The 26497-nt window shown below is 43.8% G+C and overlaps 11 protein-coding genes across 14 annotated transcripts; 4 read left to right on the top strand and 7 right to left on the bottom strand.

Annotated features, from left to right (window-relative positions):
- Positions 1 to 242: 242 nt before the first annotated feature.
- pll (serine/threonine-protein kinase pelle) lies at positions 243 to 2491 on the bottom strand. Its single transcript, XM_030387995.2, has 3 exons — positions 1999 to 2491; positions 1303 to 1944; positions 243 to 1234 (listed from the first exon to the last, which is right to left on the bottom strand). Exons 1-3 carry the CDS (start codon positions 2289 to 2291, stop codon positions 706 to 708), a joined length of 1464 nt encoding a protein of 487 aa, XP_030243855.1. The 5' UTR covers positions 2292 to 2491; the 3' UTR covers positions 243 to 705.
- Positions 2492 to 2776: 285 nt separating this feature from the next.
- LOC108648977 (oxaloacetate tautomerase Fahd2a, mitochondrial) lies at positions 2777 to 4197 on the top strand. Its single transcript, XM_018097960.3, has 3 exons — positions 2777 to 3538; positions 3602 to 3930; positions 3988 to 4197. The coding sequence occupies exons 1-3, from the start codon at positions 3005 to 3007 to the stop codon at positions 4148 to 4150; spliced, it is 1026 nt and encodes a 341-aa protein (XP_017953449.2). The 5' UTR covers positions 2777 to 3004; the 3' UTR covers positions 4151 to 4197.
- An 18-nt stretch (positions 4198 to 4215) lies between these two features.
- Mitofilin (inner membrane mitochondrial protein mitofilin) lies at positions 4216 to 7765 on the bottom strand. Of its 2 annotated transcripts, XM_030389403.2 has the most exons (9): positions 7409 to 7765; positions 6944 to 7173; positions 6399 to 6878; positions 6185 to 6333; positions 5428 to 6123; positions 5217 to 5237; positions 4971 to 5129; positions 4621 to 4909; positions 4216 to 4554 (listed from the first exon to the last, which is right to left on the bottom strand). In XM_030389403.2, exons 1-9 carry the CDS (start codon positions 7631 to 7633, stop codon positions 4377 to 4379), a joined length of 2427 nt encoding a protein of 808 aa, XP_030245263.1. In that variant the 5' UTR covers positions 7634 to 7765; the 3' UTR covers positions 4216 to 4376. The 2 variants fall into 2 exon arrangements, with proteins under 2 accessions (XP_030245263.1, XP_030245270.1); XM_030389410.2 differs by lacking the exon at positions 5217 to 5237 and having other exon boundaries at positions 7409 to 7764.
- Positions 7766 to 7793: 28 nt separating this feature from the next.
- On the top strand, positions 7794 to 8641 carry mRpL35 (mitochondrial ribosomal protein L35). The gene is made up of 2 exons (XM_018106073.3): positions 7794 to 7957; positions 8022 to 8641. The coding sequence occupies exons 1-2, from the start codon at positions 7933 to 7935 to the stop codon at positions 8513 to 8515; spliced, it is 519 nt and encodes a 172-aa protein (XP_017961562.1). The 5' UTR covers positions 7794 to 7932; the 3' UTR covers positions 8516 to 8641.
- LOC108654555 (oxaloacetate tautomerase fahd2, mitochondrial) lies at positions 8511 to 9694 on the bottom strand. Its single transcript, XM_018106009.3, has 3 exons — positions 9221 to 9694; positions 8822 to 9153; positions 8511 to 8754 (listed from the first exon to the last, which is right to left on the bottom strand). The coding sequence occupies exons 1-3, from the start codon at positions 9611 to 9613 to the stop codon at positions 8586 to 8588; spliced, it is 894 nt and encodes a 297-aa protein (XP_017961498.1). The 5' UTR covers positions 9614 to 9694; the 3' UTR covers positions 8511 to 8585.
- Positions 9695 to 9860: 166 nt separating this feature from the next.
- On the bottom strand, positions 9861 to 11252 carry Cchl (Cytochrome c heme lyase). The gene is made up of 3 exons (XM_030388564.2): positions 11047 to 11252; positions 10312 to 10927; positions 9861 to 10253 (listed from the first exon to the last, which is right to left on the bottom strand). Exons 2-3 carry the CDS (start codon positions 10899 to 10901, stop codon positions 9995 to 9997), a joined length of 849 nt encoding a protein of 282 aa, XP_030244424.1. The 5' UTR covers positions 10902 to 10927; positions 11047 to 11252; the 3' UTR covers positions 9861 to 9994.
- Positions 11253 to 11316: 64 nt separating this feature from the next.
- On the top strand, positions 11317 to 13099 carry ND-42 (NADH dehydrogenase (ubiquinone) subunit ND-42). The gene is made up of 3 exons (XM_030388559.2): positions 11317 to 11471; positions 11711 to 12848; positions 12914 to 13099. The coding sequence occupies exons 2-3, from the start codon at positions 11712 to 11714 to the stop codon at positions 13007 to 13009; spliced, it is 1233 nt and encodes a 410-aa protein (XP_030244419.1). The 5' UTR covers positions 11317 to 11471; position 11711; the 3' UTR covers positions 13010 to 13099.
- Positions 13100 to 13241: 142 nt separating this feature from the next.
- LOC115564320 (transmembrane protein 181) lies at positions 13242 to 16333 on the bottom strand. Its single transcript, XM_030388509.2, has 7 exons — positions 15625 to 16333; positions 15305 to 15561; positions 14766 to 14846; positions 14608 to 14707; positions 14260 to 14537; positions 14088 to 14190; positions 13242 to 14014 (listed from the first exon to the last, which is right to left on the bottom strand). Exons 1-7 carry the CDS (start codon positions 16067 to 16069, stop codon positions 13644 to 13646), a joined length of 1635 nt encoding a protein of 544 aa, XP_030244369.1. The 5' UTR covers positions 16070 to 16333; the 3' UTR covers positions 13242 to 13643.
- Positions 16334 to 16615: 282 nt separating this feature from the next.
- Positions 16616 to 18529, bottom strand: LOC115564313 (pre-mRNA-processing factor 17). The gene is made up of 3 exons (XM_030388499.2): positions 17830 to 18529; positions 17289 to 17767; positions 16616 to 17229 (listed from the first exon to the last, which is right to left on the bottom strand). Exons 1-3 carry the CDS (start codon positions 18527 to 18529, stop codon positions 16696 to 16698), a joined length of 1713 nt encoding a protein of 570 aa, XP_030244359.1. The 3' UTR covers positions 16616 to 16695.
- Positions 18156 to 18640, bottom strand: LOC115564361 (uncharacterized). The gene has a single exon (XM_089256143.1). It carries the CDS (start codon positions 18638 to 18640, stop codon positions 18536 to 18538), a length of 105 nt encoding a protein of 34 aa, XP_089112269.1. The 3' UTR covers positions 18156 to 18535.
- A 289-nt stretch (positions 18641 to 18929) lies between these two features.
- Positions 18930 to 21716, top strand: pit (probable ATP-dependent RNA helicase pitchoune). 3 transcript variants are annotated; one of them, XM_089256507.1, is made up of 6 exons: positions 18930 to 19200; positions 19266 to 19373; positions 19438 to 19617; positions 19817 to 20530; positions 20593 to 21218; positions 21283 to 21716. In XM_089256507.1, the coding sequence occupies exons 1-6, from the start codon at positions 19029 to 19031 to the stop codon at positions 21610 to 21612; spliced, it is 2130 nt and encodes a 709-aa protein (XP_089112633.1). In that variant the 5' UTR covers positions 18930 to 19028; the 3' UTR covers positions 21613 to 21716. The 3 variants fall into 3 exon arrangements, with proteins under 3 accessions (XP_089112633.1, XP_030244348.1, XP_030244353.1); XM_030388488.2 differs by having other exon boundaries at positions 19438 to 19623; XM_030388493.2 differs by lacking the exon at positions 19266 to 19373 and having other exon boundaries at positions 19438 to 19623.
- The last annotated feature ends 4781 nt before the right edge of the window (positions 21717 to 26497 follow it).

The raw sequence follows: 26497 nt of genomic DNA, 5'->3' as shown, positions 1-26497 counted from the left end.
GATTCATGGTTAATTCCTGAATATGGCCGTGTGCATATGGTAATATATCTTGAACTTACCTAATAATGATTTTGCTTTTCTTAAATACTTCAATTTCCCCTCTATCCTTTTTGCCTTTCGTTTTCTCTCGTTTCTTTTGTTCTTCTCACTTTGTCCCTCCTTATTTCTTCTTTCATATAATTTATTCTTTTAATTTTGTTCTTTCGTTTCGCTGTTCCTCTTTTTTTTTAATCCCTAATCCCTTATAATACATTCCCAAAATAAATCAATTTTGAAAATCTATTTTTTAATTTTTTTGATTTTTAGATACTTGACTCAAAACAGCCGGACTAAAATGTGTATATAAACAGTGTTGAGCTAGTATAATGTATAAAATGTTATATAAATATAATCTACAATATATTTGACATTTTAACAATTTGCCAAGATTTTACTGTCGATGTTTTAAATAATATATATTTTATTTATATTCCCTGTCCGTTTGTTGTTTTACCATAGAAGATTAAACTGTTTTTGTAAAGGGATTTGTTACAAAAGTATATACATATATATGTGTTAGGTTACATGTTTTAATAATGTTTTGGTATGCATTGTTATGGACAACAGTTTATATACATATGTATGTATCTACACATATCAATGATAACAAAAGTCATATAAAAAGTATAAAAATAATATATAATGTATTATTGGAGTGCTTCATATTTAAGATTCAGTGCTAAAGGTCTTGAAGCATCTGACAACCTCGTCCATGGAGGGCCTGTCCTGCGGATTGGATGCGGCACACTTGAGGCCCACTTCTATGGCACACAGGCACTTGTCCAGCTCATCTCCCATGGGCGTGACCAGATGCTTGTCAAAGAGATCAAGGCGATTCTGGTGCGGCTGCAGGCATTTGGCCTTGACGTATTTGAGCAAGTTTTGCTGATCATTTTGGAGCGTACACTCGGCCATGAGGCGGCCAGTGAATACCTCCAGCAGGACAACGCCAAAGCTATAGATGTCCACGCCGGTGCTTAGCTTCTTGGACGTGAGAAACTCGGGCGGCAAGTAGATACGGGTGCCGAAGACCTGCCGTACTTCTATGACCGCATCGATGGACTTGGGACCCTCGCGTGCCAGGCCAAAGTCGCCAATCTTGGGCTGCAGGCATTGATCCAGTAGTATATTCGCGGGTTTGATGTCGCCATGGATGAGCGGCTTGCTGCGTGCCGTGTGCAAAAAGTAGATGCCTCTGTGAGGGATATATATATGTATATGTTAAGATTAAATAAATAAATATAAGGTGAGGCGTCAATCTACTTGGCTGTGCCCAGGGCTATGCAGAGGCGCTGCTGCCAGGTCAACGGCGCCAGCGGTTGCTTCGACTTGTGCACTCGGAGTCGCGAATCCAGCGATCCGCCCTTCATCAGCTGGTACACGAGGCAGGGCTTCTCCCCGTTGATGCTGTACCCATAGAGCGCTAGAATATTATCATGTCTTATGGTATTTAGATACTTCAGCTCATTGTAGCTCTGCTGCAGGTGCACTTGGGTCTTGTCATTGTGCTTGTGGATGTAGTTCATCGCCTTGATGGCCACCTCGAGCTGTTTCCATTCGCCCTTGAAGACCTCACCGAAGCCTCCGTTGCCCAATTTGTTCTCTGGCCGCCAGTTTTCCGTGGCTATCACCAGTTCTTCATAGTCGATTTCCAGCAAGGACTGGGCAGCCCGCTGCACGCTACTCACGCGTATATCGCCCGGAGATTCGAGGCTATTGCTATTCATGTTGCTGTCGTCTGTGACGCCAGACGAGGAGGCATACGGTGGTCCATTATTGATCTTGGAGCTGGTGCTGGGCGGTGCACGTAGCTCGCTAATTGTTGGCATGCTGCGCGGAATGTATTTATGGAATTTGTCATCAACGTGATCCTTGATAATGCGCATAGCATTGTGCAGCTTCATTCTGCAAAAGCAAATTAGTTCAGTGAGAAGGCTCAATGACAAGGCTGATCCTTACTTATGGAAGAGCGCAAACAGGTTGTAGACCGTGTGATTGTATTGCCCGCCCCAGATGTTCAGGAACTCCATTGAGGGAGAGCGGCCGCGTGTGCTCTGGTTGCGTATGTGCTGCACATCACTGGGATACAGTTTCACAAAGGCGGCCAGCTGCTGCCACACGTCCAGAGAGTCCAAGTGCTCGCACAGCTCCTGTCGCACAGGCTCCGGCAATAGTCTTATTGGCATGGAGTTGTCCTCGCGGCCCGATCTTGATGGGCTGTCGTTGGCTCTGCCTTCAGCTGCCGCGTTCATGTTGCAACAACACCTGCACTCTGCAGTATCTTGGTTGAGTCATGCAAGTTTTCACTCAATTTTACATATATAATCATATATAGCTGGACAAACAGGGCATTTTTATTGATGTAACTTGTTCAACTGGAAAAATCCCAACTGGAGGCACACACAATAATACTGGAGTTGCCAGACTTCATCTATTTACTGCTGATCAATGCAGCTCTCAAACTCGTTACTTTTGGCGATTACTTAACGGCACAAAGTCACAGTTGCCACACCAGTCAAAGCCCATCAAATAAAATTTAAAACAAATCAGAAAAATAATCAATTAGACAGCATTTTTGTTGCTTTGCACAAATATTTGTTTTTACATTTCTATTACATCAATTTTTGCATAAATAAATAGCTCAGAAGTAACAAAATTATTCGTTACCATATTAATCAATAAATCGATCAATTTAACCGCCGATAAGCTCATATAAAAAATAGATAAATAGTTCTCCGTTTCATTTTAAACTCTAATTTAAATCCAACTTAAACGGTTAAGGGCAGCCTTCACTTTAAGCAACGAGCCCAAGACTTACATTTCAAAACAAAAAATGGACTGATCCAATTATTTGGGAGTAGATATTCAAAGCGAAACATTTGGAATTTCTTTTAGATACAAGAGTTTGCACTTCTTCAAAATTGCCCCATCGTTTACAATAAGACAAATACATGAAAGTCAAATAATGAAATCTGCAGTCTCTTTGCTGCGTAACAGGTTCGGATTTGCTCGTTTGCATGCAAAAGCCTCGCCATTGGAGCGCTTCGGACTGGAGCATCTGAGAGGCAATCCGTTAGAGCAAATCAAATCCGTCTACAACAGCGACTTCTACATTCCAAAATGCCGCTTTATGCAATATGTACGTGCTGGCGACACCGACAAGCGCCTCGGCATGGTGTCCGAAAATGGCTCCAAAATGATTGAATTGTCCGGCAAAACGTGTGCCGCGCCAGACATGATCAGCTTTATACACCAGAAATATTGTATGAAAAGTCTGATGGAAAGCGCCAAATATATGGATGTTGAGGATGTCAAGCCCGACCTGCGCCTCCTGCCGCCCATTGATTCGCCAGGTAAAATAATTGGCGTCGGTTGCAACTACTATGACAGCTGCAACGAGCGCAACATGAAAGTGCCCAAGGCACCAGAGTTTTTTGTTAAATTCGGCACCTCCATTACGGGTGCCCTCGATAATATCCGTGCCCATCAAATAGCCAAGGTGGGTTCACCACAAATTACTTAATATGCTCTAATTAAATATCTCTCATTCGCCCATTTGCAGCGCATCGATTATGGCTGCGAGCTGGCCGTGGTAATTGGCAAGAAATGCCGCCACGTCTCTCGCGTCGCTGCTATGAGCTGTGTTTTTGGTTATATGATTGCCCAGGATATTAACGCACGTGACTGGAATGTATTTCTCGGTGGCCAAACAATGTTAGGTAAGTCGTTGGACACGTTCTGTCCACTGGGGCCAATCATCGTCCACAAGAGTCATGTACCCGATGTCAATAATCTGTGGATCAAGACGATTGTCAACGGTGAGGAACGTCAGTGCGGTAACACAAAGAATATGATCTTCAAAATAGACTACCTCATACATAGATTATCCCAGTAAGTCCACCGAAAGCTGGTGATATTTCAGTGTAACTAACATTAAATTCCATATAGATTTATGACGCTCTGTCCGGGCGACATTATTTTGACCGGTACACCTGCCGGCGCTGGGGCCTATCGCAATCCGTCAAGCTATCTGAAGCCCGGTGATATGGTCGAGAGTGAAATACAAAAGCTGGGAAAAATGAGAAATAAAGTCGTAAATCCTTATTTTTAAATTGTGGGAAACAGTGTGAAATAAAGTCGTAAACCCTTAAGTTCAAATTACATAGCCATATTAGATTTCATTTTCCAGTTTACAGACCTCTTCTATATTTGTAATTTGTATAATTGAATCTAAAACAAAATTTGACAATCTATGTTTGAAAGAAGTGCTTTTTTTGGGGTTATAATTAAAACAAATCGATGATTAACTAAACGGTCGACGTTGTGGGGAACATAGTTTACAAATACATCAAACCGCTTGCAGCGGCGTGCGCCATCAGAGTATTTGCTGCCTGCTGTGTCTCGAGCATGAGGCGAGTCTCCTTCATCCAATCGCTGGCCACTTCGCGAGGAGCGCCCTGCAGCAGGTTTAAGTATTTAAGCGCCTGCAGGAAATCACCACGGTCCACATGGTACCTATCAAATATCAAAGCAGATAGTTCAGATTATAGATACCATTAAATAACTTGCTAATTAGCTCACCTGGCTCTATTCAATATGTCATAGGTGTCCAATTTACTATAATCGAAAGGCTTGTTCTCTAGCTCATCGCTCGAAACTGGATTGTCTGGCCGTAAAATGAAAAGGGATTGCAGAAATGAGAGGAAATAAATGGGTATGCTTCCTCCATTCTCTGGCACCATTGCTAGACGTCGGGCAATGCGCTCAACGTTCAGGAACCGCTCACGTAGCGCATCTTCCGGGAATACGCCACGCTCCTGAGCCTCCTTTGGCATGTTCTCCAGCACAGCAATTACCAATTCGTCACCCTCTGCAAGGGAATTGTGAGGTATGAAATATGGTTTATCTAATCCACTATCGTTCCCACTCACCAGCCACCTTGGCAATTGCACTGATCTCGTTCTTGAGTGGCCTCAGCTTGTCCTTGTAGTGGACACCGGGCGTGGCAGTGCGTACAGAAGCCCAAAGGGCTTGGCAGGCAGCCCATAAAGCTTGCGCCTGGTTAGCAGAACGCTCAGTTTCAGCGCGTTCTATGATAAAGATTAAAAATTATCATTAATTTTAAGCAAGAATTAACTTTTTCATATTTATATAAATTGTAAGCTTGGGGAATATACCTGCGAACTTGTCCTCTATTTCTACACAAGCAGCATTTATATGAGAGCAATACATTTAAAATATTAAAATGCTAGCCAAGATAGTTTTTAAGGCAAGAATCAATAACGGCCAAGGAAAACCTTTTATACCCGATTTACACATACAGCTTATGCATAATATAATATAAATAACAATCTATCCAAGTTCACCCCATTTTAGTAGATTACGTACCAGCCAGTGCAGCGTCCATTCCGCGTAGCTTGCCCAGCATGGCAGCCAGTTGGAGCTTGTAGTTGGCCTTTTCAGCAGCCAATTTATCGTCCATTTCACGCTGGAAAGCGCGCGTCAAATCGTTCTCGCGCTGCGCAACGATGTCCTTAATATGATCTGTATGGGCTTCGGTTTGTTTCTTCAGCTGCAGACGCAGTTGCTTGTCCGCCTCGGCATGGATTTGGAATATCTTCTTCTGATTCTCCACCGCCAGCTTGCGCTTCTCGGCCTCCAAATGGTAGTCGAGCTGGGCACGCAAAGCCTCCGAGCTATTGTCGCCGCGCAGCGAATCAATGGCACGCTTCAGACGCAATTCGCCGTCGGTTTGCAGGCGCTGCAGCTCCTTTTGGTAGGCCACTACATGCGAATAGGCATGCAGTATGAACAAATCCAGATCCTCTTTCGATAGGTTCAACTTCTTCTCTGCCAGATTGATGCCAGGGAAAATCGACTCGATTTCATCAATAAAATAATTTCGTGCTTGTTCTACACTACGCCAATATTTATCTGATACGCTCGCTGTGTCCTTCTGTCGGTACAGCTCATCCTTGACTTTATTTATATGCGCCACAAGTTTCTGAATCTTATCTCGCACTTGCTCTACCTTCTCCTGATTTTTCGCATTTGCCGCCTTACTCAATGCGATTTGACAGCGCTCTGAAATGAGATTGCATCAAATGGTTTTATTTTATGCTTTTGTTGTCGAGTCTACACTCACCAATCTTTTCCTGTGCCTCGCGAGCCGCACGCTCTGCCACCTGTACGGCCGAGTCTCTTGCACTTGCTCGGTTCTTCAGTGTTGCCCACAGCGAGTTCTCCCCATGCTCCACTGCCTTGTCGACCACGCGACGAACATCATCGTTGAAACTGTTGCAAATAATTATTTACAATATTAGTAATATATAAATATAAATATTTATTTATATACGCACCACTTAAGAACTCCAATAGCAGAATTGTACTCCTTGATTGCCAACTGGGCCGACAGCTCAATGGCCTTCTCCAGCTCCACGACTTCGTGTGGCAATGGTTGAGGTTGAGGCGCAGCTGGTTTTGGCGGTGGCGGCGTTACGTCCGACTTGGTGGCAATTTTTGTTTCCTTCTGGGCAGCTGGCGGAGTTGGAGTAGCAGCTGACTTCAGTTTATCTGTTTTCTGTACCGCAGTCTCGTTTGGTTTTGATGCAGCCTGCACCGGGGGATCCTTTTTGCCGCCAAAGAATCCGGTTACTTTATTCGAAGCGGAGCTAACCGTGTCCGAAACACTAGTGAAGGTCGATTTTATACTATCGATTTGGTCGTTAACACTTTTGGTGATTCCCTGGAATGGTGGCTCTTCCTGCAGTGCCACTTTGATTACCGCCTCGGCGCCGGGCACATTCTTCTCAACCATCTTGCGGAAATCATTGTCGTACCTGCAATTACAAGTACCCATGCATAAATTAATCTGACAAGCCAAGGAATCTAATTCAAGACTCACTTGGAATAAGTGATGACGCCGCCGACTGCAGCCAGTGGGCTCAATAGAACCATCACTTTGCCGAAGCCTGCTTCGCGTGCATTGGGAGGCGGGGGCAGGCTGCCTCTTTGCCGTTGCCGTTGCTGCTGATGTTGTTCCTGCTGTTGTTGATTTTGCTGTTGTCCATTACCACTGTGACTTCTGTTGTTATTACTGCTGTATTGTCTGCTGCTGGTTTGGGGAAGCGTGCGCTAAAAAGATATAATTGAACGATTCTAATTGACAACGGAAACACATATCAATGGTCAACAAATGCGGCCTGGCTGGAATTTTGGACATTTTTTGCATTTGGTAGATGACATAACACACAAGCACTCTTGTATATTTTTGCAATTGGCTTTGTTTGTGGGCGATTGCGGGGCGATCGGGTGTCACCGACGTCACCGACACGATTGATTTTCACATGATTTTAGTCATATTTATTACCTGCATCGCACTCTTGCACTCAATTGCTGCTAGTCTGTACATGATGTAGCCACAGATTTTCGTTAATTTGCTTCGATGGTGCGTACCGCAGACTCTAACCGGCGGCGAGAATAATTTTCCTGCCCAATTTCTCTCCAACGACAAATACTGGCTAGCTCGCTGGCCGTCGACGTTATATGCACGTTTACAAAAGAATGGCAAACGATTGCTGCCAGCCTTTTCCATTCGTGCAGTAATGGATAGCCTTTGATGAGTGTAAGTAGTATGAAATCAACATAAATTTCTAACTTTAATTTGACTCAATTTTATACTATTTTACAAATATTAATAAAAACTCAATGTAAATGAAGTATAAAAAAATGTGTTTTAAAATGAGCGCACTGCGTCGCCGTAAACTGTGAATGTCTAATACCAAGCATGTGTTACTCTCGAACAGCTGACTGGACAGAGCCAGAGGCTGTTACGCGACAGCGTTCCATAAGAAAATTTTGACATTATTTTGATCAATTAAAGAGAATACAGAAATGCTATGTTCGCTGGTTGCAGGTGGTAAGTTGAACAGATGCATAAGCATATATTGATTGTGTGATCATTAATTATATGATATCGACAGCAATGCGCAGTGTCTGCCGTGCTCAGCCGGCATTAGCGCTGCAGCAAACCCAACGGAACTTTTTTGGTCATTTGATTGCTGCTTCTTCTCCTGCTCAGAGCAAAATAAGTTTACTACCTGCTCGCAGCCTAACACCGACGTTATTACAGCCGGCTGTGCTTGATGCTTTGCCCACTCGCAGTGTCACGAAGTTCTCACTCATCAAGGGCAAACGTAAGTCAGTGAAGGCGGTGCTAAAGCGCTTCAAGCGCCTAGATTGGGGTGCCTGGATCCGTACACACTCTGGCCGCCATAAGAAAATGTTTAAGAAGTCCCCAGAGCTGCGCCGTCGTCTACGTCAACATGTATTTACAAACGCCACACAGAGCTGGCTGCTGGACAAGATGGTGACGAGCTACTGGCGTCGGCCCAAGCATTATATCGACGACCCATATGCTCCGTACCACAAACGCGACGAGTACTTTGCAACCAAATCGAAAACATTTAAAGTGTAGTCGCTAAATGATTTAATAACATGTTTTTTTTTAACACTTGTTTACTTTATATAACATTGAATAACAACAATTAATTTGGCTTGCATGGAGGCACCACTTGGTTGGTCATCGTGCCCAGCCCATCGATCTCAGTTTTGATGACATCTCCAGCTTTCAGATACTCGGGTGGGCTGCGATACATGCCCACACCTTTTGGTGTGCCGGTCAAAATGATGTCGCCCGGCAGCAGTGTAATCGACCTGTCACGGTTTAGCCATTAAATGATTAAATCTCATGAGGATTAGTCATGTTTGCTGAGCTACTCACTGAGTTAGTCTATTAATGACATCATCTATTTTGTGGATCATATCTCCAGTGTTGCCATTTTGCTTCTCAACGCCATTGATCCAAGTTTTCAAAGGCAAATCGTATACATCCTTAATTAAGCTCTTATGCACCACAGCAGGGCCAAGGGGACAGAAGGTGTCCATAGATTTGCCCAATAGGAATTGACCACCATTGCGCTCCTTTTGCCAGTCCCGAGCCGAGATGTCTTGGGCAATGGTATAGCCAAACACATAGTCGAACGCTTTTTCCTTGGGCACTAGACGGGCGACCTTGCCAATGACAACCACCAGCTCCACTTCCCAGTCCATTTTCTGATAAGATAAAATAGAAAAGATAAAATCAGAAAATATATAGCATAATCATAGTTTTTCCACATACATTTGTCACTTCGTGCGCTATCACATCATCCGTTGGCCCCACCAATGTGTTGTTGTATTTGCTGAAGAACATGGGAGCCTTGGGTGCCGGCTTGTTCTGCTCATCGCAGTGATCTTGATAGTTGAGGCCGATGCAAATGATTTTGCCTGGATCGGTCAATGGAGGCAGTAAAGTGACGTCATCGTTCAGTGGAAGCTTCGGCTGTTTTTCAGCCTTTTTGGCGAGATCTGCCAGATTCGGGTTTTGCGCAATCAAAGTCTTCAGGTCACAGGGCACGCCTTCGACGCCGCTTAGCTCAACGACAGACTTGTGATCGTCGGTCAAAAGACCGAGGCGCTTAGCGAGATCGCCCTTACGCAAATATTGCACGAAACGCATTCTAGCAGACAACATTTATGACTGTTCGATCGATCACCAGCTCCACTTGTAAGAACGAAATACAACGAAAATTGCTGATTACCCAACACTGACACTTTAACAGTTTGACATTCTCAGAATGGAATTTTTGTCCAGAGAGATTGAGATGGGCGCGTGTCGTGTTTGCACGAGAGCACGAAAGCCGTAGCACGAATATGTGCGAGCTCATTGCATTAAATTACTAGTGAGAAAATATTCATAAATACCCCAATATAATATTAAATTTCTTGTTTGTCAAATAAAAGTAATATATTTTTTCAATGGCAGCACCGAACTTGAATGCATACAGCGCAGCCTACAACAGTTTTTGGGTTCAATAATAACTTAGACCAATTTTGTACACTCCTAAAAAGCTTTCTACTCGCTACCAGCAGTTGCTGTTTTGCTATTGCCAGAGCTGCCGAATTTTTCTGATAATTCGTATTTCCAGCGCATATAGGCGACGCGCATGCGATCCCAAACGTTATCAACGGAGTCCATGGCCGGGCGCACATCTAATAAAGCAAAGCGGTAATCCTTGTCAACTAGGCCGCCATCATAGTAGTCAATGACATAGCGCACATCCTTGCCGCAACGGTCCACAATCCAATCATGGCGATCGAAAGGCAGCTCATAACTAGAAGTAAAAAATACTTTAAATATGTTCATAGAGTGAATCGTCTTTATCCGTTTACCCAAGCCAGCTGCGGAAGCGCGCACGTGGACTGAAATCTTTGGCCTTGCCGCCGAAACTCTTCAAGCGTGGATTGCCGCACTCCTTGGCATGTAGCGCCTCCCATTTAAGTACTTCCTGCCAGGCTTGCTCGTTGTTGGCATTGTGAATGCGTATTATGTCGCCCATATCCTTCTGGGAGACATCCTCATTTTTCCAGCGCCAGCCCTTGCGCAACATTGCATTCCAGAACATCTGTTGACTGGGGTATTGCCAAAACTGAACGCTCCCATCCTCGGTCACCTTTGGTATGGTCGAAGTCTGACGATCTGTGGGCAGAGGAAAGGGTTGATCGGGTGCCGGCTGTTGGTTCGCTGGGGGCATCATATTCAACGGATTGACATCGCTATTGTCGTGCTGAACGGGGCACTCAGATGCCTGCATTTTGGGATGTGGCGGCACCGCGGAGGCCGATTCATTGCCTCCCTGTTTCTGATGCATGGGGCATTCGGGCGGCGGTGCTTTGCCAGCATTGGCCATATGCTTGCCATGCTCGGCTGGCATCGTCTTGACGCCCTCCATTTGGACCCTGGACAGCGCTGAGTTCCCCATATTGATTGATTTATTTCAAATTGTTGCTAAAATCAAAAAATTTACTTTAACTGTGTCACGCGTAAATCTTTTGAATTGTCCGTTGCGTAACGCTGCACAAATCATATTGTGAACGAAATACACAGATCGAAAAACTGTAACTTACATGTATTTATGTTTAGGATGCGTTACAAAAACTTGCAATATTAAAATACTAATTGTCGTGCACTTTTAATTGATATTCTTCCAATACATTGTGAGCTCCCCAACAAATGTCTTGAAATGCAGCGAGGTTACGCACAGGGCTGTCACAACATCTAAAAAAAAGTATATTTTCTGGGCTTGCAAAGCGACCAGGCTGTAGAAACTGAATAAAATAATGAATTCGATTTGACGATAAAATCACTGTCCCCTGTATAAAAAACTACTTTGCAAATTCAAAAAGTATAAATAATTATTTGAAAGTGCTTTTGAGAAACGCTGTCAACCCACTTTAGAGTGTGGAACAATACTGCAAAGTTTGTCGTTTACCAACACCAGCTGCATAGGCCGAAATTGTTATTGGATAGATTTTAGATTTTTGCTTTTAAAGTGAGTAAATGATACGCGAATCCGCAATTAATATTGCTTTTGCTGAAGCCGCAACAGATCTTCCACTCGTGATTTGCCAATAGAAGGCTATTCCTAGATTAAGTGAGGCTGGCAAACAAAAATTGCAGCAAAGTATTTTGAAGCTCGTGTGATGTAACAACAGACAGCAGAAAATGCCAACCAATTGTTAACTATTATTATTTAGATTGTAATTAATGCTGGACTTTTTATGACTACAGCATGACTGCCGTGTTTCGAGTTGGCCTGGTGCGGCTAGTTGGTCGTGGCTCAACCGCCCCCGCCCCTGCCACACTGCTGCAGGCCCAGACGACTGGATTGCCTGCCGCCTTCATGCAGAAGTGCAATATCTCCGGCAAGACGATGCGTGGCGGTCCACGGTGTCCCAAAGTGCCGCCTTATCCGTACAAGACGAAGAAGTACAATGTCTTCAGCGCCATGTTCGACAAGACCACGAAGCGTTTCGATGAGAACACGAAAGTGATTTGTGTCGAGGGTCCCGTTGCGGCAGGCAAAACAAAGTTTGCCATGGAGCTGGCCGCGGAACTGGATATGCAATACTATCCGGCTGTCGATATGGATCTGATCTATATTAATTCATATGGCTATGATATGCGTAAATTGGATCCAGAGCTGCCGCCTAGCTGCCGCAGTTATGACATTAAGAACTTCTGTGCGGATCCAAAACATCCCTCGGCCGCTGCGTTCCAGATTCGCATGTACATGTTGCGCTACTCGCAGTATATCGATGCACTGCAGCACATCTTGTCCACGGGCCAGGGCGTGGTTACAGAGCGCAGTCCCTTCTCCGACTTTGTCTTCATGGAGGCCATGTTCCGCCAAGGCTATATTTCCCGCGGAGCTCGCTCCGTCTACAACGATGTGCGTCAGAATACCATCGGCGAGCTGCTGAAGCCGCATTTGGTTATCTATCTGGATGTGCCCGTCGATGTCGTGCAGAAGCAAATCAAAGCACGCAACTTGGAGCATGAGGTGAAATCGAAAGTGTTTACCGATGCGTATTTGACCGATCTGGAGGTCATTTACAAGCAGCAGTATCTGAAGGACATTTCTGGACATGCCGAGCTGCTCATCTACGACTGGTCAGCCGGCGGCGAAACTGAGGTTGTGGTGGAGGATATCGAGCGCATTAATTTCGAGCAGTACGAATCGGATCCGCACAACAAGAAAATGATCGACTGGCGTTTCCCGCTCGAGACCGAGTGGTGCGAGGCGCGCATTAAGTACTGCAACGAGAAGCCCGACTTGATGAACTACTTCAATGTGCCACGCTTCGATGTGCCCGAACTTTTGCGCAGCGCCGAGGACGGCAAAGTCTGGCGTGACGTCTGGTACAATGTGAGTTAATTGCCCAATTATGCCCAATTTACCCAAAGTCTAACTCGCATAATTTTCTTCACCAGGCGCCTGGCATGAAGTACCGCCCCGGCTACAATGCGGATATGGGTGACACTGGTTTGCTGACCAAGTTAAAGATTGGCATCAACGAGCCCTACTAAGCCGGCCGTTTGTGTGTTTTGAGTTCACTGGCGAAATGTGTTAATTATGTAATAAACAGTCTAGTAAAATATTTGTAATCCTTTCGCTGACGAACTTCAGTTCCTTCCTTAATTTTGCGCGGCGCTATAACACGAAGTTCGGTGACTAAGTCCGGGCTCAGTTACACATTCGGAATAGAAATATATACCATATACCATATGAGCTATGATTGAGAAATTTGTATAAGAAAAGTCTAGGTCCGGATCTATAATTTAATTTAAAGAAAGGAATCAAAACTTTGTTTCACCGAATTAAAACACAAACTCCATATTTTCTTTTGTACTCAATTTAAAGTATCTGCAACATGGTTAAAACATCTACTCTTTGGAGATATATTGTTTACATTTATGCGTGTACAACCAGTTGAAAGGATCGGGATTTGAAACTTGACATACATATGGTACATACTCGTGTATTATAAAAAACATTTAGATAATTACCAATTATGTTTACTATAGTCATGTTTAGTTAGGGGAATTGTTAACGCTGCAATCGGTAGAATAAGTTATTTATACAATAATGTTGCGCTGTCTGGATCGCATATTGTGGAACAATAATTAGGGTTTAAGATATGATGCGATTGATCGAGCAATGTTAATCGCTGTCGTAGTCATTTTTGCCCGCGCCGCCAACGGAGGTAAGTGGCCGACGCGACTCCTCGTCGGAGCCGTAGACGACATCCTCATCTGAATCGTCAATCATGGAAATGGCTGGATTATCTTTGGTCACAGCCAATTCTGCCTGGGCGAAGCGGCCATCGGGCGAATACACATACGCCATGGTGTACAGGTAGAAGTTCAGCAATCCATAAAAGCACATGAACTGCGCCGAACTCCGGTAGGTAGTATTCAGCGAGGCCACAAAGTTGTCCTCCAGTATACCAAAGCCGAAGCGACAGGTGGTCACCGTTATGGAGATGGACAGCACAAAGAGCATCAGCAGCGTGAGAAACTTTAACCGAATGTCTGGAGGAAAAATTGATGAATGGGAAATTAATTTGAGGGCAAGGAAGGTCGAGTAGTACGAATAAAGACTTACCAAAGTAGGGCATGGAGCGCAGTTCGGTATAGGCTCGCAGCAGGAGCACGCCCAAATACAACACATACATGCAGCAGGCAATGTAGAAGAACATCTTAAGGCCCTGCAAAATGCATTATATGAGGAAAATCAGGTCTATAGGCAATCCAACTGGGAGCTCAGCTGCACTCACATTATAGTTCTTGGTGTCTACGAAGTGGCTGTATGTGGGATCTCGCAGCTCGTTGCACTTCTCCCAGGTGGCGAGGACAATGGCGCACAGCCAAATGGGCAGCACCACGATGATCTTCACCAGGTAGAAGCTAACGAAGCGTCGCTCGTTCTGTCGCAGGCCGTGGTAGATGCACAGCCAGAACATGAGCAGGGCGCAGAGGAATGTTGCCTGCAGAACGGCGTCCAGCATGCCAGGCAGCCAGGAGTTCATCAAGAATATCAGTGGAAATAGTGGATCTACATCGAAGATTTCAATCATAGTCAGTAAGCTAGATCTATGTATGTCTCTATATATATATATACTCACTATCGTAGAGCAGCAGCAGCGGCAGCAGCACGGATATCCACTTCTGCTCAATGGACCAGTCATAGACGGGGTACTTGCGGAGCGTGTGCGCATACCAGCACTGAGGGGGATACATAGGGATTAACTCTGTGCTATTATCTCTATATTTATTCACTTACGATGACTATGAACGTGAAGAGCAGAAAGATGAATCTAAACCAAATCTCAATCTGCGTAAACTCCGGGTTATATGTCTTGAACTGCAAGAAATTAATTATAGAGATGTTAATCTAAAATTGGATAAATATAATGTATTTAATAAAACGAATAGAAAATAGTAAAAAAGTCTACAAATAATAAATTTAAGTAGTATAAAATTACAAAAAAAAAAAAAAAAAAAAAAAAAAACAATAAATAAGTAAAATAAAATAAAAAATAAATAAATAAAATAAAATAAATAAATGGATATAATAAATTTTTAAAAATATTTCTAAAAAGGATATATTTGTAGATATTTAAATAAATTTATTTAAATAAATAGTAATTTCAGTAAATAATCATAAAAATAATCTAAATTAAATATATTTTTTCTTGATTTAATATATATTTCTATATGTAAGTACATCTCTATAAATTCATATTTGGAAAATATAAATAATAAATCGAATAAATATATAAGGGAAATAAGGCTTCCCCACTTCTAGCTAAAGGTACTCACATAGAAGGTAATGGCTCTGATGTTGTATTTTTGATGGAACGACTCGAGTCCAAAGAAACGCACCGTGATGATGTAGTGGGCATAGTCGAGAAAGCCCAGATGCATGACGGTGAACTCCTCGCAGTCGTTGCGCACGCAGAGCAAGTGCCTCGTGCGATTGTGGGCGGTGCTGGTGCCCAGGACGCTGAGTGGCTTGTGCTGCTCGTTGATGCCATCGATGGAGACGCTGATCTGAAAGCTCTTGTCGTAGCGCTCATCTGTGCAAGCAGAGAGACAGTGAGTGAGTGACCTGAGAGCTGGAGCATGGACTGAACACTCACCATCGTTGTTATCGGTGACCAGTTTGGCTATGAGCCACATCTGCTGCGAATAGGTAGTCATCAGCGGCGATTTCATGGCAAAGGGCCCAGTGGCCAGCACCGTTTTGCTCTTGGCCAGCGTCGTGTTGGCCAGTATCTGCTGTGCGGTGAGTGCGTCTGTTGTTGTTATTGGCGGGCCGGTCAGTCCAATGATGATGCCCAAGCCGAAGCAGGTGAAGAAGCCGAGAAAGACCATGACGAACTCCCGCTTGTGCATGGAGTACATGCGCATATGGACGGATCGCTCGCAGCGATCGTGAAAGAAGGCAGGTGAGATGTATTTGTTGAACTCGCTGAACAGATCGCTGAACTGCGAGAGGGAGTTCTTGAGGCGCAGTAGAAGGCCGCCGGATGGCAGATGATAGGCATAGCCCAAGCCGGAGGCGTCTGTGGGTGGCTTGGCCATGGCTCTACAACTGTGTGTGCTTGTCGACTGGAAGTGCTTTTGTGTTTTGTTGCTACGTTTACTTAATCCTCAAATTTCAAATGCGTGCATTTTCTCAATGGCGCTCAAACTTTTTGACAGTTGCAGCAGCGCTGGCAAAGCTTGAATTAATTGTATATGTTTTTGGTTCGGCCTTCGTTTATTTGTTGTGCAAAACAATTTCTGCGCCGTTCGCCTGCTTGCTTGTGTGAAAAGTATTGATTTTGGCTGGCAGGCAGTCTCACATATGTTTTGCGCCCTGGGGTGGGCCACGAAATTTGATTGCAAGCCCAAGCGCCATATTGTACAGTTTGGCAAGCACTGCGCATGCGCTCTCCTATCAGCTGGCCACAAAATGTAAACAAAAACGTTACCGATGCAAGTTTCTGTGTTACTTTATTTATACCTATATCTGTAATTAAAGATCACAAAGCAAATATGTTCTCCAATAATCTTCTTTTGCAGGCAACCCATACAGAACAGTTTGGCAGCCACTGCACTGCCGAAGTAAATGTAAACAAAACTGACAAAATTCAGAAGTTCTAGCTCATTTAATCATTTAATATTTTACTTTTTGTGCTTATCAATTAATTCTCTATTTCTGTAATTTAATCCCAATATTTAATGAGACCATCCCAGCCGGCGGTGACCAATTTGCTGGCTTCGTGCGGATGCCACAGGGCACTGATGCAGACGCCATCGTGCGCCTGCCACTTCTTGTACATTTTCGTCGTCTTCCAGTCCCATATGTAGCACTTGCCATCGCCATCGCCCGACACCACATAGCTCATGTCCGGCGAGAAGTCCAACTGGCAGGCATAGCCGGAGACCATGTGGCCAGTGAATGTCTTTTTCCGATTCATCTTGAAGCGATTGAGGGCGGAGAATATCACGATTTTGTTGTCCAGCGATTGACAGGCCATCCATTTGCCATTGGGCGCCAAGGTGACTGCTGGCATGGAGTGCATCGTTGGGTCGGCAATGTACTTCATGTCCACAGGAATGTCCCACTCCCAAATGCGCATCGACTTGTCATCCGACGTGGTCACGAATCTCCGATTATCGTCCACAAAGGTAATGGTGCTGACAGAGCCCAAATGACGATCGTATTCCTGAACAATGTCACCACTCCGTATGTCCCACTATGAAAGAGATTAAGCCTTAGTTTAGCTGTAACTACGCTGGATGGATTCACACTTACACAAATGATCTTCTTGTCGGAGGTGCCGGCCACGAAGAGATGCTGCTTGCTGTTGTCTGGATGAAACTTAACGCAAAACGGCATTTTGCGTGTGGTAAAGCGAGACACAACATCTCCCGTCTCCGCATCCCAGAGCTTTATGTAGCGATCATACGAGGCGGAAAGAAAATGTGAGCCCTTGTTGTTCCAGGCAATATCCTTGATGGCCTGCCTATGCCCGGAGAAGGTGCGAACGCATCGTCGATCGCCATACACCTCCCACAGTTTGACGCGACAGTCCATGGAGCCGGAGAGCAACAAATGCGCCGTCTTGGGGAACCAACGAATGGAAGAGATACCCTTGTTGTGACCCGTCCAGGTGTGTATGTGGGCCTTGGGCAGAAAACATTTCGGTGGCGGCGCATTCGAGCGCAAATTGATACCCAAATCGTGTGGCGCGTGCAGATACGAGCGGCCCTGGTAATCGTAGGCTTCCTTGACTGTGGGGAAATAAAATATATGAATATATATAAATTTAAAGCTTGTATCAATTTTAGCTTACTGTGCAGCGTGGACTTCTCTTCCAGTGGCTTGTCCTCGGGTATGCGTCCGCGTTTGTGTCTCTTGGAGAGTAGTTCGTCCAGCTCGGCTCGCTCCTGTTCGTTGGGCTTGGCCACACTTATCTCGTTCTCGTACTTTCCCCATGGTCCGAGAAAGCCTTCTATGTCCTCTGGATTATCGTTTTTCTCCTGTTTGCGCATCTTCTTTGGCTTTGGCGACTCGAAGACCGTCTTGCCATTATCATCGTAGGCGGACTGGAGATCACCCACAAAGGACTGTCCGTCGGCTTCGTTGTCCACCGTGGGATCTAAGGCATAGCCATAGGTGTGGAAGGTGCGTCGCTGGTTCTCGAATTCAAATGCATTTATATGCGCCTTCTCGACATAGCCAGCTAGCGTGTTGCGCGGCGCCCGTTGCTGCATTGTCAAGTTGGGATGCTCTGGGCCCTGGACGGGCGCATACATTTCTTCGAAGCGTGGATTGTAGGTGACTTCCTTGAGCGTGGGGTCCAGCGTTCGTGGCACGGCTGCGGTTCCCATTGGCACGACGTCGGGCGCTGCACAAACGGCCAGCGTTGTGGACAACGAATGGGTTTTGTCCACGGGCTGCAAATGCGCGGTCAACTCTTTGGCAGCTTCCTCGCTTTGTTCGTTGTCCGAGTCATTGTCGGATGAGCTGCCGTAGGATTGCAGTCCCAGCATGATTATCTAAAGACTGCGTACGAATTCCGTATATCTGTTCACAAAATGCTGCAAATATAAAATAAACAAACTGTACAAAATGAAAATAAAAACGTTTATAGAAATTTCCATCAAGGTGGCGTTTGTAAGCCAATTACTTGTTCGCTGTGACTGTGAAAATTTAGACATGCCAACTCGGTCAGAAATAGATTAATAATAAAAAAATGTCTAGATAAATAACTGAATTAAATAGTTAACAGAATAGGTTATTAAACATAAAATCAAATAAATAATTTCTCGAACTACATTTGAAATAAATATTAAAGATAACCGCATTGCATAAATGGGATAATGGGCATACGGGAATATACTTATTTTAATCGAATATCTGTATATCGATTTGATTACGCACAGCTGTTGCGGATTTTTAGCTATAACATGTGAATTGCAATATCGTGGTCCTCAACACGTGCGCGTTTGTTTTATTCCAAGTTGTGTTTTCATACCGCATTTCCTTAAAATGTCGATCCGAGAGAAACTACTAATGAAAAAAATCGTCAAGCGTGAGAAAATGAAGAAAGAGCTCTCACAGAAAAAGGGCAAAGTGAAGCAGGCCGCGCCGGAAGCGCCAGTCGAAAAGGCTGGCAAAAACAAGCCGAAAAAACAGAAACGACCTGTGGAGCCTGAAGAAGGTGTGTGAAAAATTACAGCATTTTAATTTATATACATGTACTCACTTAAAGTATTCTATTAACAGAAGAGTTGAAAACGAGCAAAGCGAAACAGGCAGCGTCGGAGCCACCAGTCGAAAAGGCTGGCAAAAACAAGCCGAAGAAACAGAAGCGGCCTGCGGAGCCTGAAGAAGGTGTGTGAAAGGCAACAGCATTTTTTTATTGGTGTATAAATCTAAAACATTTTGTTCTTAATAGATGACTTGGGAGACGATTTCCAACAGCAGCCGCAGAGCAAAGGCAAGAAACGCCAGCAGCTGAAAAAGAAGCCACAAATTGAGGTCGCAAACTCCGATTCAGAGTCGGAATCAGAAGAAGAAGAGAACCCGGTGAGCGGAAGTGAAGCAGAGGATGATGACGACGACGAGGAGATAGATAGTGAAGGTATATTACATATAGATATTATTAGAATTTTATATTTAATGATGATTCAAAGGCGAATTCGATTTGCTCTGGAGCAGCGAGTTAATGCTGCCAATTGCAGGTATGAGATGTATTAAAAAGAAACTGAAACTCTTATATTGTAGCCTTAGACTACTATGAGAGATACTGGTTAATCCTATCGTAATATTTACAGCTGCAAACTCAGCCGATGAGGGAGAGGAGGACGAACCTGCGCCGGCCAAGAAATCCAAGTTACAGCCTAAAGCCGCTAAAAAGACAGTCACAGCAAATGGCAAAGCTACTGAGGAAGACGCACCATTCACTGTGGAATCCTCTTTGGCGGCATTGGATCATCGGGATTCAGATGATCGCACCTTTGCCTCACTCAAAGGCGCCGTCTCTGAGGCCACGTTGCGTGCCATCGAAGAGATGGGCTTCACTGAGATGACCGAAATCCAGGCCAAGTCCTTGACGCCGCTGCTCAAGGGCCGAGATTTGGTGGGCGCCGCCCAGACTGGCTCAGGCAAAACCCTGGCCTTCCTTATACCCGCCGTGGAGTTGATAAATAAGTTGAGGTTTATGCCACGCAATGGTACGGGCGTCATTATAATCTCGCCCACACGCGAGTTGTCCATGCAGACGTTCGGTGTGCTCAAGGAGCTGATGGCACATCATCATCATACCTACGGCTTAGTTATGGGAGGCTCCAATCGCCAGGTTGAGAGCGAGAAGCTGAGCAAAGGCATCAATATTCTGGTGGCTACGCCAGGTCGTCTGTTGGATCATTTGCAGAACTCTCCGGATTTCCTGTACAAGAACTTGCAATGTCTGATTATCGATGAAGTGGATCGGATACTGGAGATTGGTTTTGAAGAGGAACTCAAGCAGATCATCAATCTGCTGCCAAGTAAGTTAAGAATATTATTTGATGAGGACTCAAATTTGATTTCTTGATTATTATCTCTTTAGAACGCCGCCAGACTATGTTATTCTCGGCCACACAGACGGAGCGTATTGATGCGCTGTCCAAGCTGGCGCTCAAGAAGGAGCCCATTTATGTGGGCGTGCATGATAACCAGGAGACGGCCACCGTTGAGGGACTTGAGCAAGGCTACATTGTCTGTCCGTCCGAGAAGCGTTTGCTGGTGCTCTTCACGTTCCTCAAAAAGAATCGCAAGAAGAAGGTCATGGTCTTCTTCTCCTCATGCATGTCGGTCAAGTACCACCACGAGCTCTTCAACTATATCGATCTGCCGGTCACATCTATACATGGCAAGCAAAAGCAAACGAAACGGACGACGACCTTCTTTCAGTTCTGCAATGCCGAGTCGGGCATTCTGCTCTGCACGGATGTGGCGGCGCGTGGCCTGGACATACCGCAAGTCGATTGGATTGTGCAATACGATCCGCCAGATGATCCACGCGAGTATATTCATCGTGTGGGCCGTACGGCTCGCGGCTCTGGCACTTCGGGACATGCTTTGCTGATGTTACGGCCCGAGGAATTGGGCTTCTTGCGCTATCTGAAAGCAGCCAAGGTGCCGCTCAATGAATTCGAGTTCTCCTGGCAAAAGATTGCCGACATACAGCTGCAGGTAGGCACATTAGCTATAAAGAAATATATATGTATGTATATTCAAACGTTCTCTCTCTTCACAGCTGGAGAAATTGATAGCGAAGAACTATTTCCTCAATCAGTCCGCCAAGGAGGCGTTCAAGTCGTATGTGCGCGCCTATGATTCGCATCAGCTGAAACAGATATTCAACGTGAACACGCTGGACTTGCAGGCGGTGGCCAAGAGCTTTGGCTTTCTGGTGCCGCCAGTGGTTGACCTCAAAGTGGGCGCTGCCAAGCGCGAGCGGCCCGAGAAGCGAGTGGGCGGCGGTGGCTTTGGCTACTACAAACAGATGAACGAGCGGGGCGGCGGCCACAAGCAGCGCGTCTTCAAGCAGATCAATCGGGATCAGGCCAAGAAGTTTATGCGTTAATGCTTTAGCCTTAAGTTTAAAATCATATGCCTTTATTATGGGTTTACATGAATATACATATATACCTAAAATATATTATCACATGTATATAATATAGAGAGAGAGATATGCATGGCTTCATTTCACAAATAATTCAACCCAAAAGGCGTTGCAACGCCCACACGGATGTGCCGGATGCCTTATTTGTTCGCTGTTTATTTCTCATATATTTTTATTGTGTCGAGCAGACTTTAACAAAGTATTTGGCAAGCTGTGCCGAATATGGTCAATGCGAGTTTTCTTGTTTTTTTGAAAGTATATCAAATTGTTCCAGTTTATTCACTGCTCAGTGGATTTAAAACTGTAACAGTTTGGCATGCCCGTTTCGTCCAGGCCTTTGCCAATTGCGCAACGTTCGGTGCGTCGTCTTGTTGGCGCCCACAGCGAATGCGGCCATCAATTGAAATAGCATTGAAGAGCTGTAAACAATTTTCTAATAAAACTCGTTTAACCCACGACACCCGCTTCACCCAGGCTGAGCCACTCGCTGTCCAAAAGACGGCATCAAGAAATTAATGCGCTGCCTAATCGAAGCAGCCAACCGGACAGACAGACAGACAGCCAGAGAGACAGCCAGAAAGCCAGCAACAAATTAATACTAGTTTTTATATTCCGTTCAAGCCTGGGCGTGGGCGACAAAACTGCGCACACGCCCCCACCGCCTACATCAGTTGGCTGCATGCAACCGACGCGACGCCTGCGAGACAGCACTTGCCACAGCTAAGCCAGCCAAGCAGAGCTTGTGAATGAAATCGGCTAATGCTAATGCCAATGCTAATGCTGATGCTGATGCTGCAGCCAGTAGCAGTCGAGCAGCTTCATTCATGAATGCACTAGTGCCGCCAGCTTGCTAAATGAAGCGGTTTCAGCTGCAGCTGCTCTCCTAGCAGATACCCTGTAAATGAATTTCCGAATAGTTTAGGCCACTTGTGGATTATTCAATTAACATACTCTAGTCAACTGTAAATACTTTCAGAAGGTTCAGCTGCTGCTCATACATACTTTCGTGGCAAAAGTTTTGCTTCAAGTTGAGTTGAGTTGAAAAGTTTGAATGGAATCTGTGTTTTGTTTGTTGGCAGCGGAATGAATAGGTTAAAAGTCTATTGTACAAGTTTGTAAGTGCCCAAAACTGTAACAGATACTTAAACTCGGTCAATAAATTAGTTATTAGTATCTAAAATAGAGGAATAAATTTGTATTGAAAAGCCTGGCTTCAAATCGTTCAGGGAATATAAATTGAAAATGATAATTTTTGAGAGATAAAGAAGCTTTGCAGATAGGTGAGTACCTATATGGAGTTATACTCTCTCTCATCTATTATTTATATCTGTATATCTAATTCACTATCTCTCTCTCTCTCTCTCTCTTTTTCTCTGCCTCTGGATTTGTTTGTCCTATTTTCCCTATTTTAACTCTTAAGTATACTTCCATCACATACTCCATTCAGTTTTTCTGCACTTATATGCCCTCTTAGATGCATTGCAGGGCATAAAATCCAATTATATTTTATGAATGAAAAGTTTAGTGTTTCAACTTGTTGCTGCTCGCGTTGCTTTAATAAAATTAGTATTTAATATTCATCAGACTAAGTAATGAATTGTTGAAATTTAATACAAATATTTTCAGAATACTAATTCTCAGACTACACAAAAGACAAGTTCATTTGTTACCCAATTTTCACATGTGATATCTATATACATATAATACATAAATAAATATACCCATAAGAAATGCTTGTGCTTACGTTAATAATATCATCAACCAGATCTCGCATACATCTATGAATCGTCTGCCTGCCCAGGTTAACAATATCATCAAGAGGCGTTATCTAACCGCCTCTGATTCATTAGTTGATTATTCTTCAGTGAACATCTCATTCATAGTCAGCCAATTGTAGATTTAAAAGCTCAACTCTTGCGGCAGCCTGTCCAGAGCAGTTGGCAGTTGACAGGTGAGCATAGTGTGTGTGTGTGTGCGTGTGGGTGTAGTGGTTGTTTCATTTGGCTCACTCAATGCTGGCGCCCACGCAACAGTTGTTCGCGTAATAAAAACCCCAATAGAGCCGAGTTGCCTTTTAGCCAGCATGCCGCTACTAATTATACAAAGCCATAGATGTGGCATGGCGGGCGTACCTCGCATACTGGGCGTCCCATAGAACAGGTGTATCACTTTGCCCGGACAGCATCCATGCAACGGTCCTCAGTCCGGGGCTAGGCCTACAACGTGTGCATGCATTATGAACGTGAGCGGCTGGCAAGGATGTCGCATACAAAGCAGCCGTGAAATATGGCCACTGAGGCGAGCCATTGCCAAATTAAGTGGTACAGTGGGCAAAAATGGCAAAAACTCAAAGCAATTGCGAATTATTTTATATTGAGTGGAAATGAAACTCTCAACCAATTTTTGCTGATGATATTGAATATGTATGTATGTATATATGTAAAAAAATATATTAAAATATAAATATAGCAATAAAGAATTTAATGCATATTCATTAATCAAAATATCAATAATTATTAATATCAATAATTAATATAATATATATAATAATATAATATATATATTAATTAATATATGAATAATTATTTAAAATATCAATAATTAATAATAATTATTTATAATTTATTCTATAAGATTTAATCTATACAAAAAAATAATGTAAAATCTGTAATACCGAATTTGCATATGTAAAATAAAACTTAAAAAAAAAACTTTATAGATAGACACTATTGTTATAGAATCGCGTAACAAACGCTTGCCATAAATTACTTATCAAATTTATATTTGATTATTATATTTTATCACAAAGTACTTTAGCTTCAGTTGAAAAGCTAAGATTTTATAGCTAAATTGATTTGATTATGAATGAAACTGTTATAACAGTGAATTGTCAGAAAATTATTGAAAAACCTAAATAAGATACATTACATATATACTACAAAATTTATTCTTGCATTATACTTATCTACAATGCAGTCTGTTTTGTGTAGGAAAATCATAAACAGAATGCATGAATTAACTACTGTGTAAATAATATTCATGCGATTCAACTACAAACGTGTGTCGACCATGTTTGCGGTTTCATTTCATTCAATTCGCGCTGACGCCCACGCAACAGTTGTTGGCTTAATGAAAAGGCCAATGGAGTCCGGTTGCCTTTCAATAAGCATACCGCTAATAATTATACAAAGCGTGCGCTGCGCTGCCGACCAATCAGACAGCAGGTGCATCATTTTGTCAGCAACGGCAGCAGGAGCCACAGCCACACCCATAGCAGCCCCCCATTCTGTCACAATAGTCGCAAAAAGTGGGCCTGCATAAGGGAGGCGGCGGGACTCCTGGGATGCTGCACACCAAGTTGAGTGTGAAATATGGCCACTGATGTGTGCTGTGGGCAATTTAGCGCACAGTGTGATGAAAATCATATGAATTTTTAATATGTTGATTGGATTTATATTCATAATAATAATATACACCAAGTTTGTTTGATTCCTATACATCGTTATAGCCATTGCACATTTTGTGTCAATCTTTCACACATTTGCCACACTGTGCACTGTGAGCTCTTCTATTGAAGCGTAAAGCTGCGTAAAACGTTGTTAACTCTGCCTCTGGGCTTTTAGCACCGGCTAGCCTAGAGTAACTGGACTATTTGATCTGCATTTTAAATGCAATTTTGTTCGCATGCGAAATCTAATAACTCGAGCCAAAGTGCTTGGCTGGGGCTGAGCCTTGGCTAACGTGTGTGGCTCTTTCACAGTTTCGTGTGGCAATCAGTGCCAGTGACGAAATCGTCATGCAACATTTGTTCAAAATTGAAAGTGCTACCAGAAATGGCCTACACGCAAAGCCCTAAAGCTTAGCAGCCCACGAATAAAATGATGTGTTGCTTTTTTAACCAACTTGTTTATCTCAGAGGATCTACATATGTATATATGTTTGTGTGTGTGTGTGTGGGTGTCAGCATCAAAATAGGCTTTGCTGGGCATTAAATCGTACAACCATAATAATACAATGCCTAAATCTCTGACACATATTCAATGGCAATAAAATGTATAAATGTCACTGTATGTATGTGTATATGTATATAAATATCAGTTTGATCGGCCTACACACTCGCACACACACACACACACACATATGACCATGCCAAGGTGCACCACAGCGAGTGGTTGGCCAGGTCGATGGTGGGCGCCTGCTTTCCACTTCCATTGATTGAAAACTTTCACGTCTCTTTTTAAGTGCATGCGGGTGCTGTGTATGTGTAAAGCGGTCGCTGCTGCTGATGGCTTTTTGCGGAATACACGGAAGCCAGGCGTAAAGAAAAAATTGAAAAAAAAAGCATACTGAAATGCCTAGCACCGAAACGCATTTGCAATGGAAAGTAAAAGTTGTTGCTGTCCAGGGACACTTATATGGTGCGTCGCTGGCATCGCATGCGAATTCCAATTTTCCCACATACATTTTAACTATTTTGAGCATTTTGGCTCAAAGGCGAGTTTTAACACCAACATTTGGCATTTTAGCCCGGCCAATTTCCATTTGGTACGTTTGGTAATTTGCATAGACTTTTGGCCAAAAGCCCACATATCTAACAAAGTGCTGTAGTTGATTCTAAGCGTTCGTAGTCGTTGCCTTCTAACAATTTCCGTACGTAATTAATGCCTCCGCTCTCAGAGTGTTTTCATAATTCAAATTGACGCCAACGCGCCAAATTGGCTTAACAAGCGAGTGCGAAAGGGATGGCTGCTGTTAACAGTGCATGATTGGCAGGTTTAGCGCTGCCACCTAACACAATATTAAATATTATAATGCTCACGATCCATTTCTCGCTTATCAAAAAGCA

This window comes from Drosophila navojoa, chromosome 2 (assembly GCF_054131105.1).
Source record: "Drosophila navojoa isolate 15081-1374.11 chromosome 2, UAZ_NAV_1.0, whole genome shotgun sequence".
Lineage (NCBI taxonomy): Eukaryota > Metazoa > Arthropoda > Insecta > Diptera > Drosophilidae > Drosophila > Drosophila navojoa.
The sequence above is the reverse complement of the archived record's forward strand: the minus strand, read 5'-3'. Positions and strand labels throughout refer to the sequence as shown.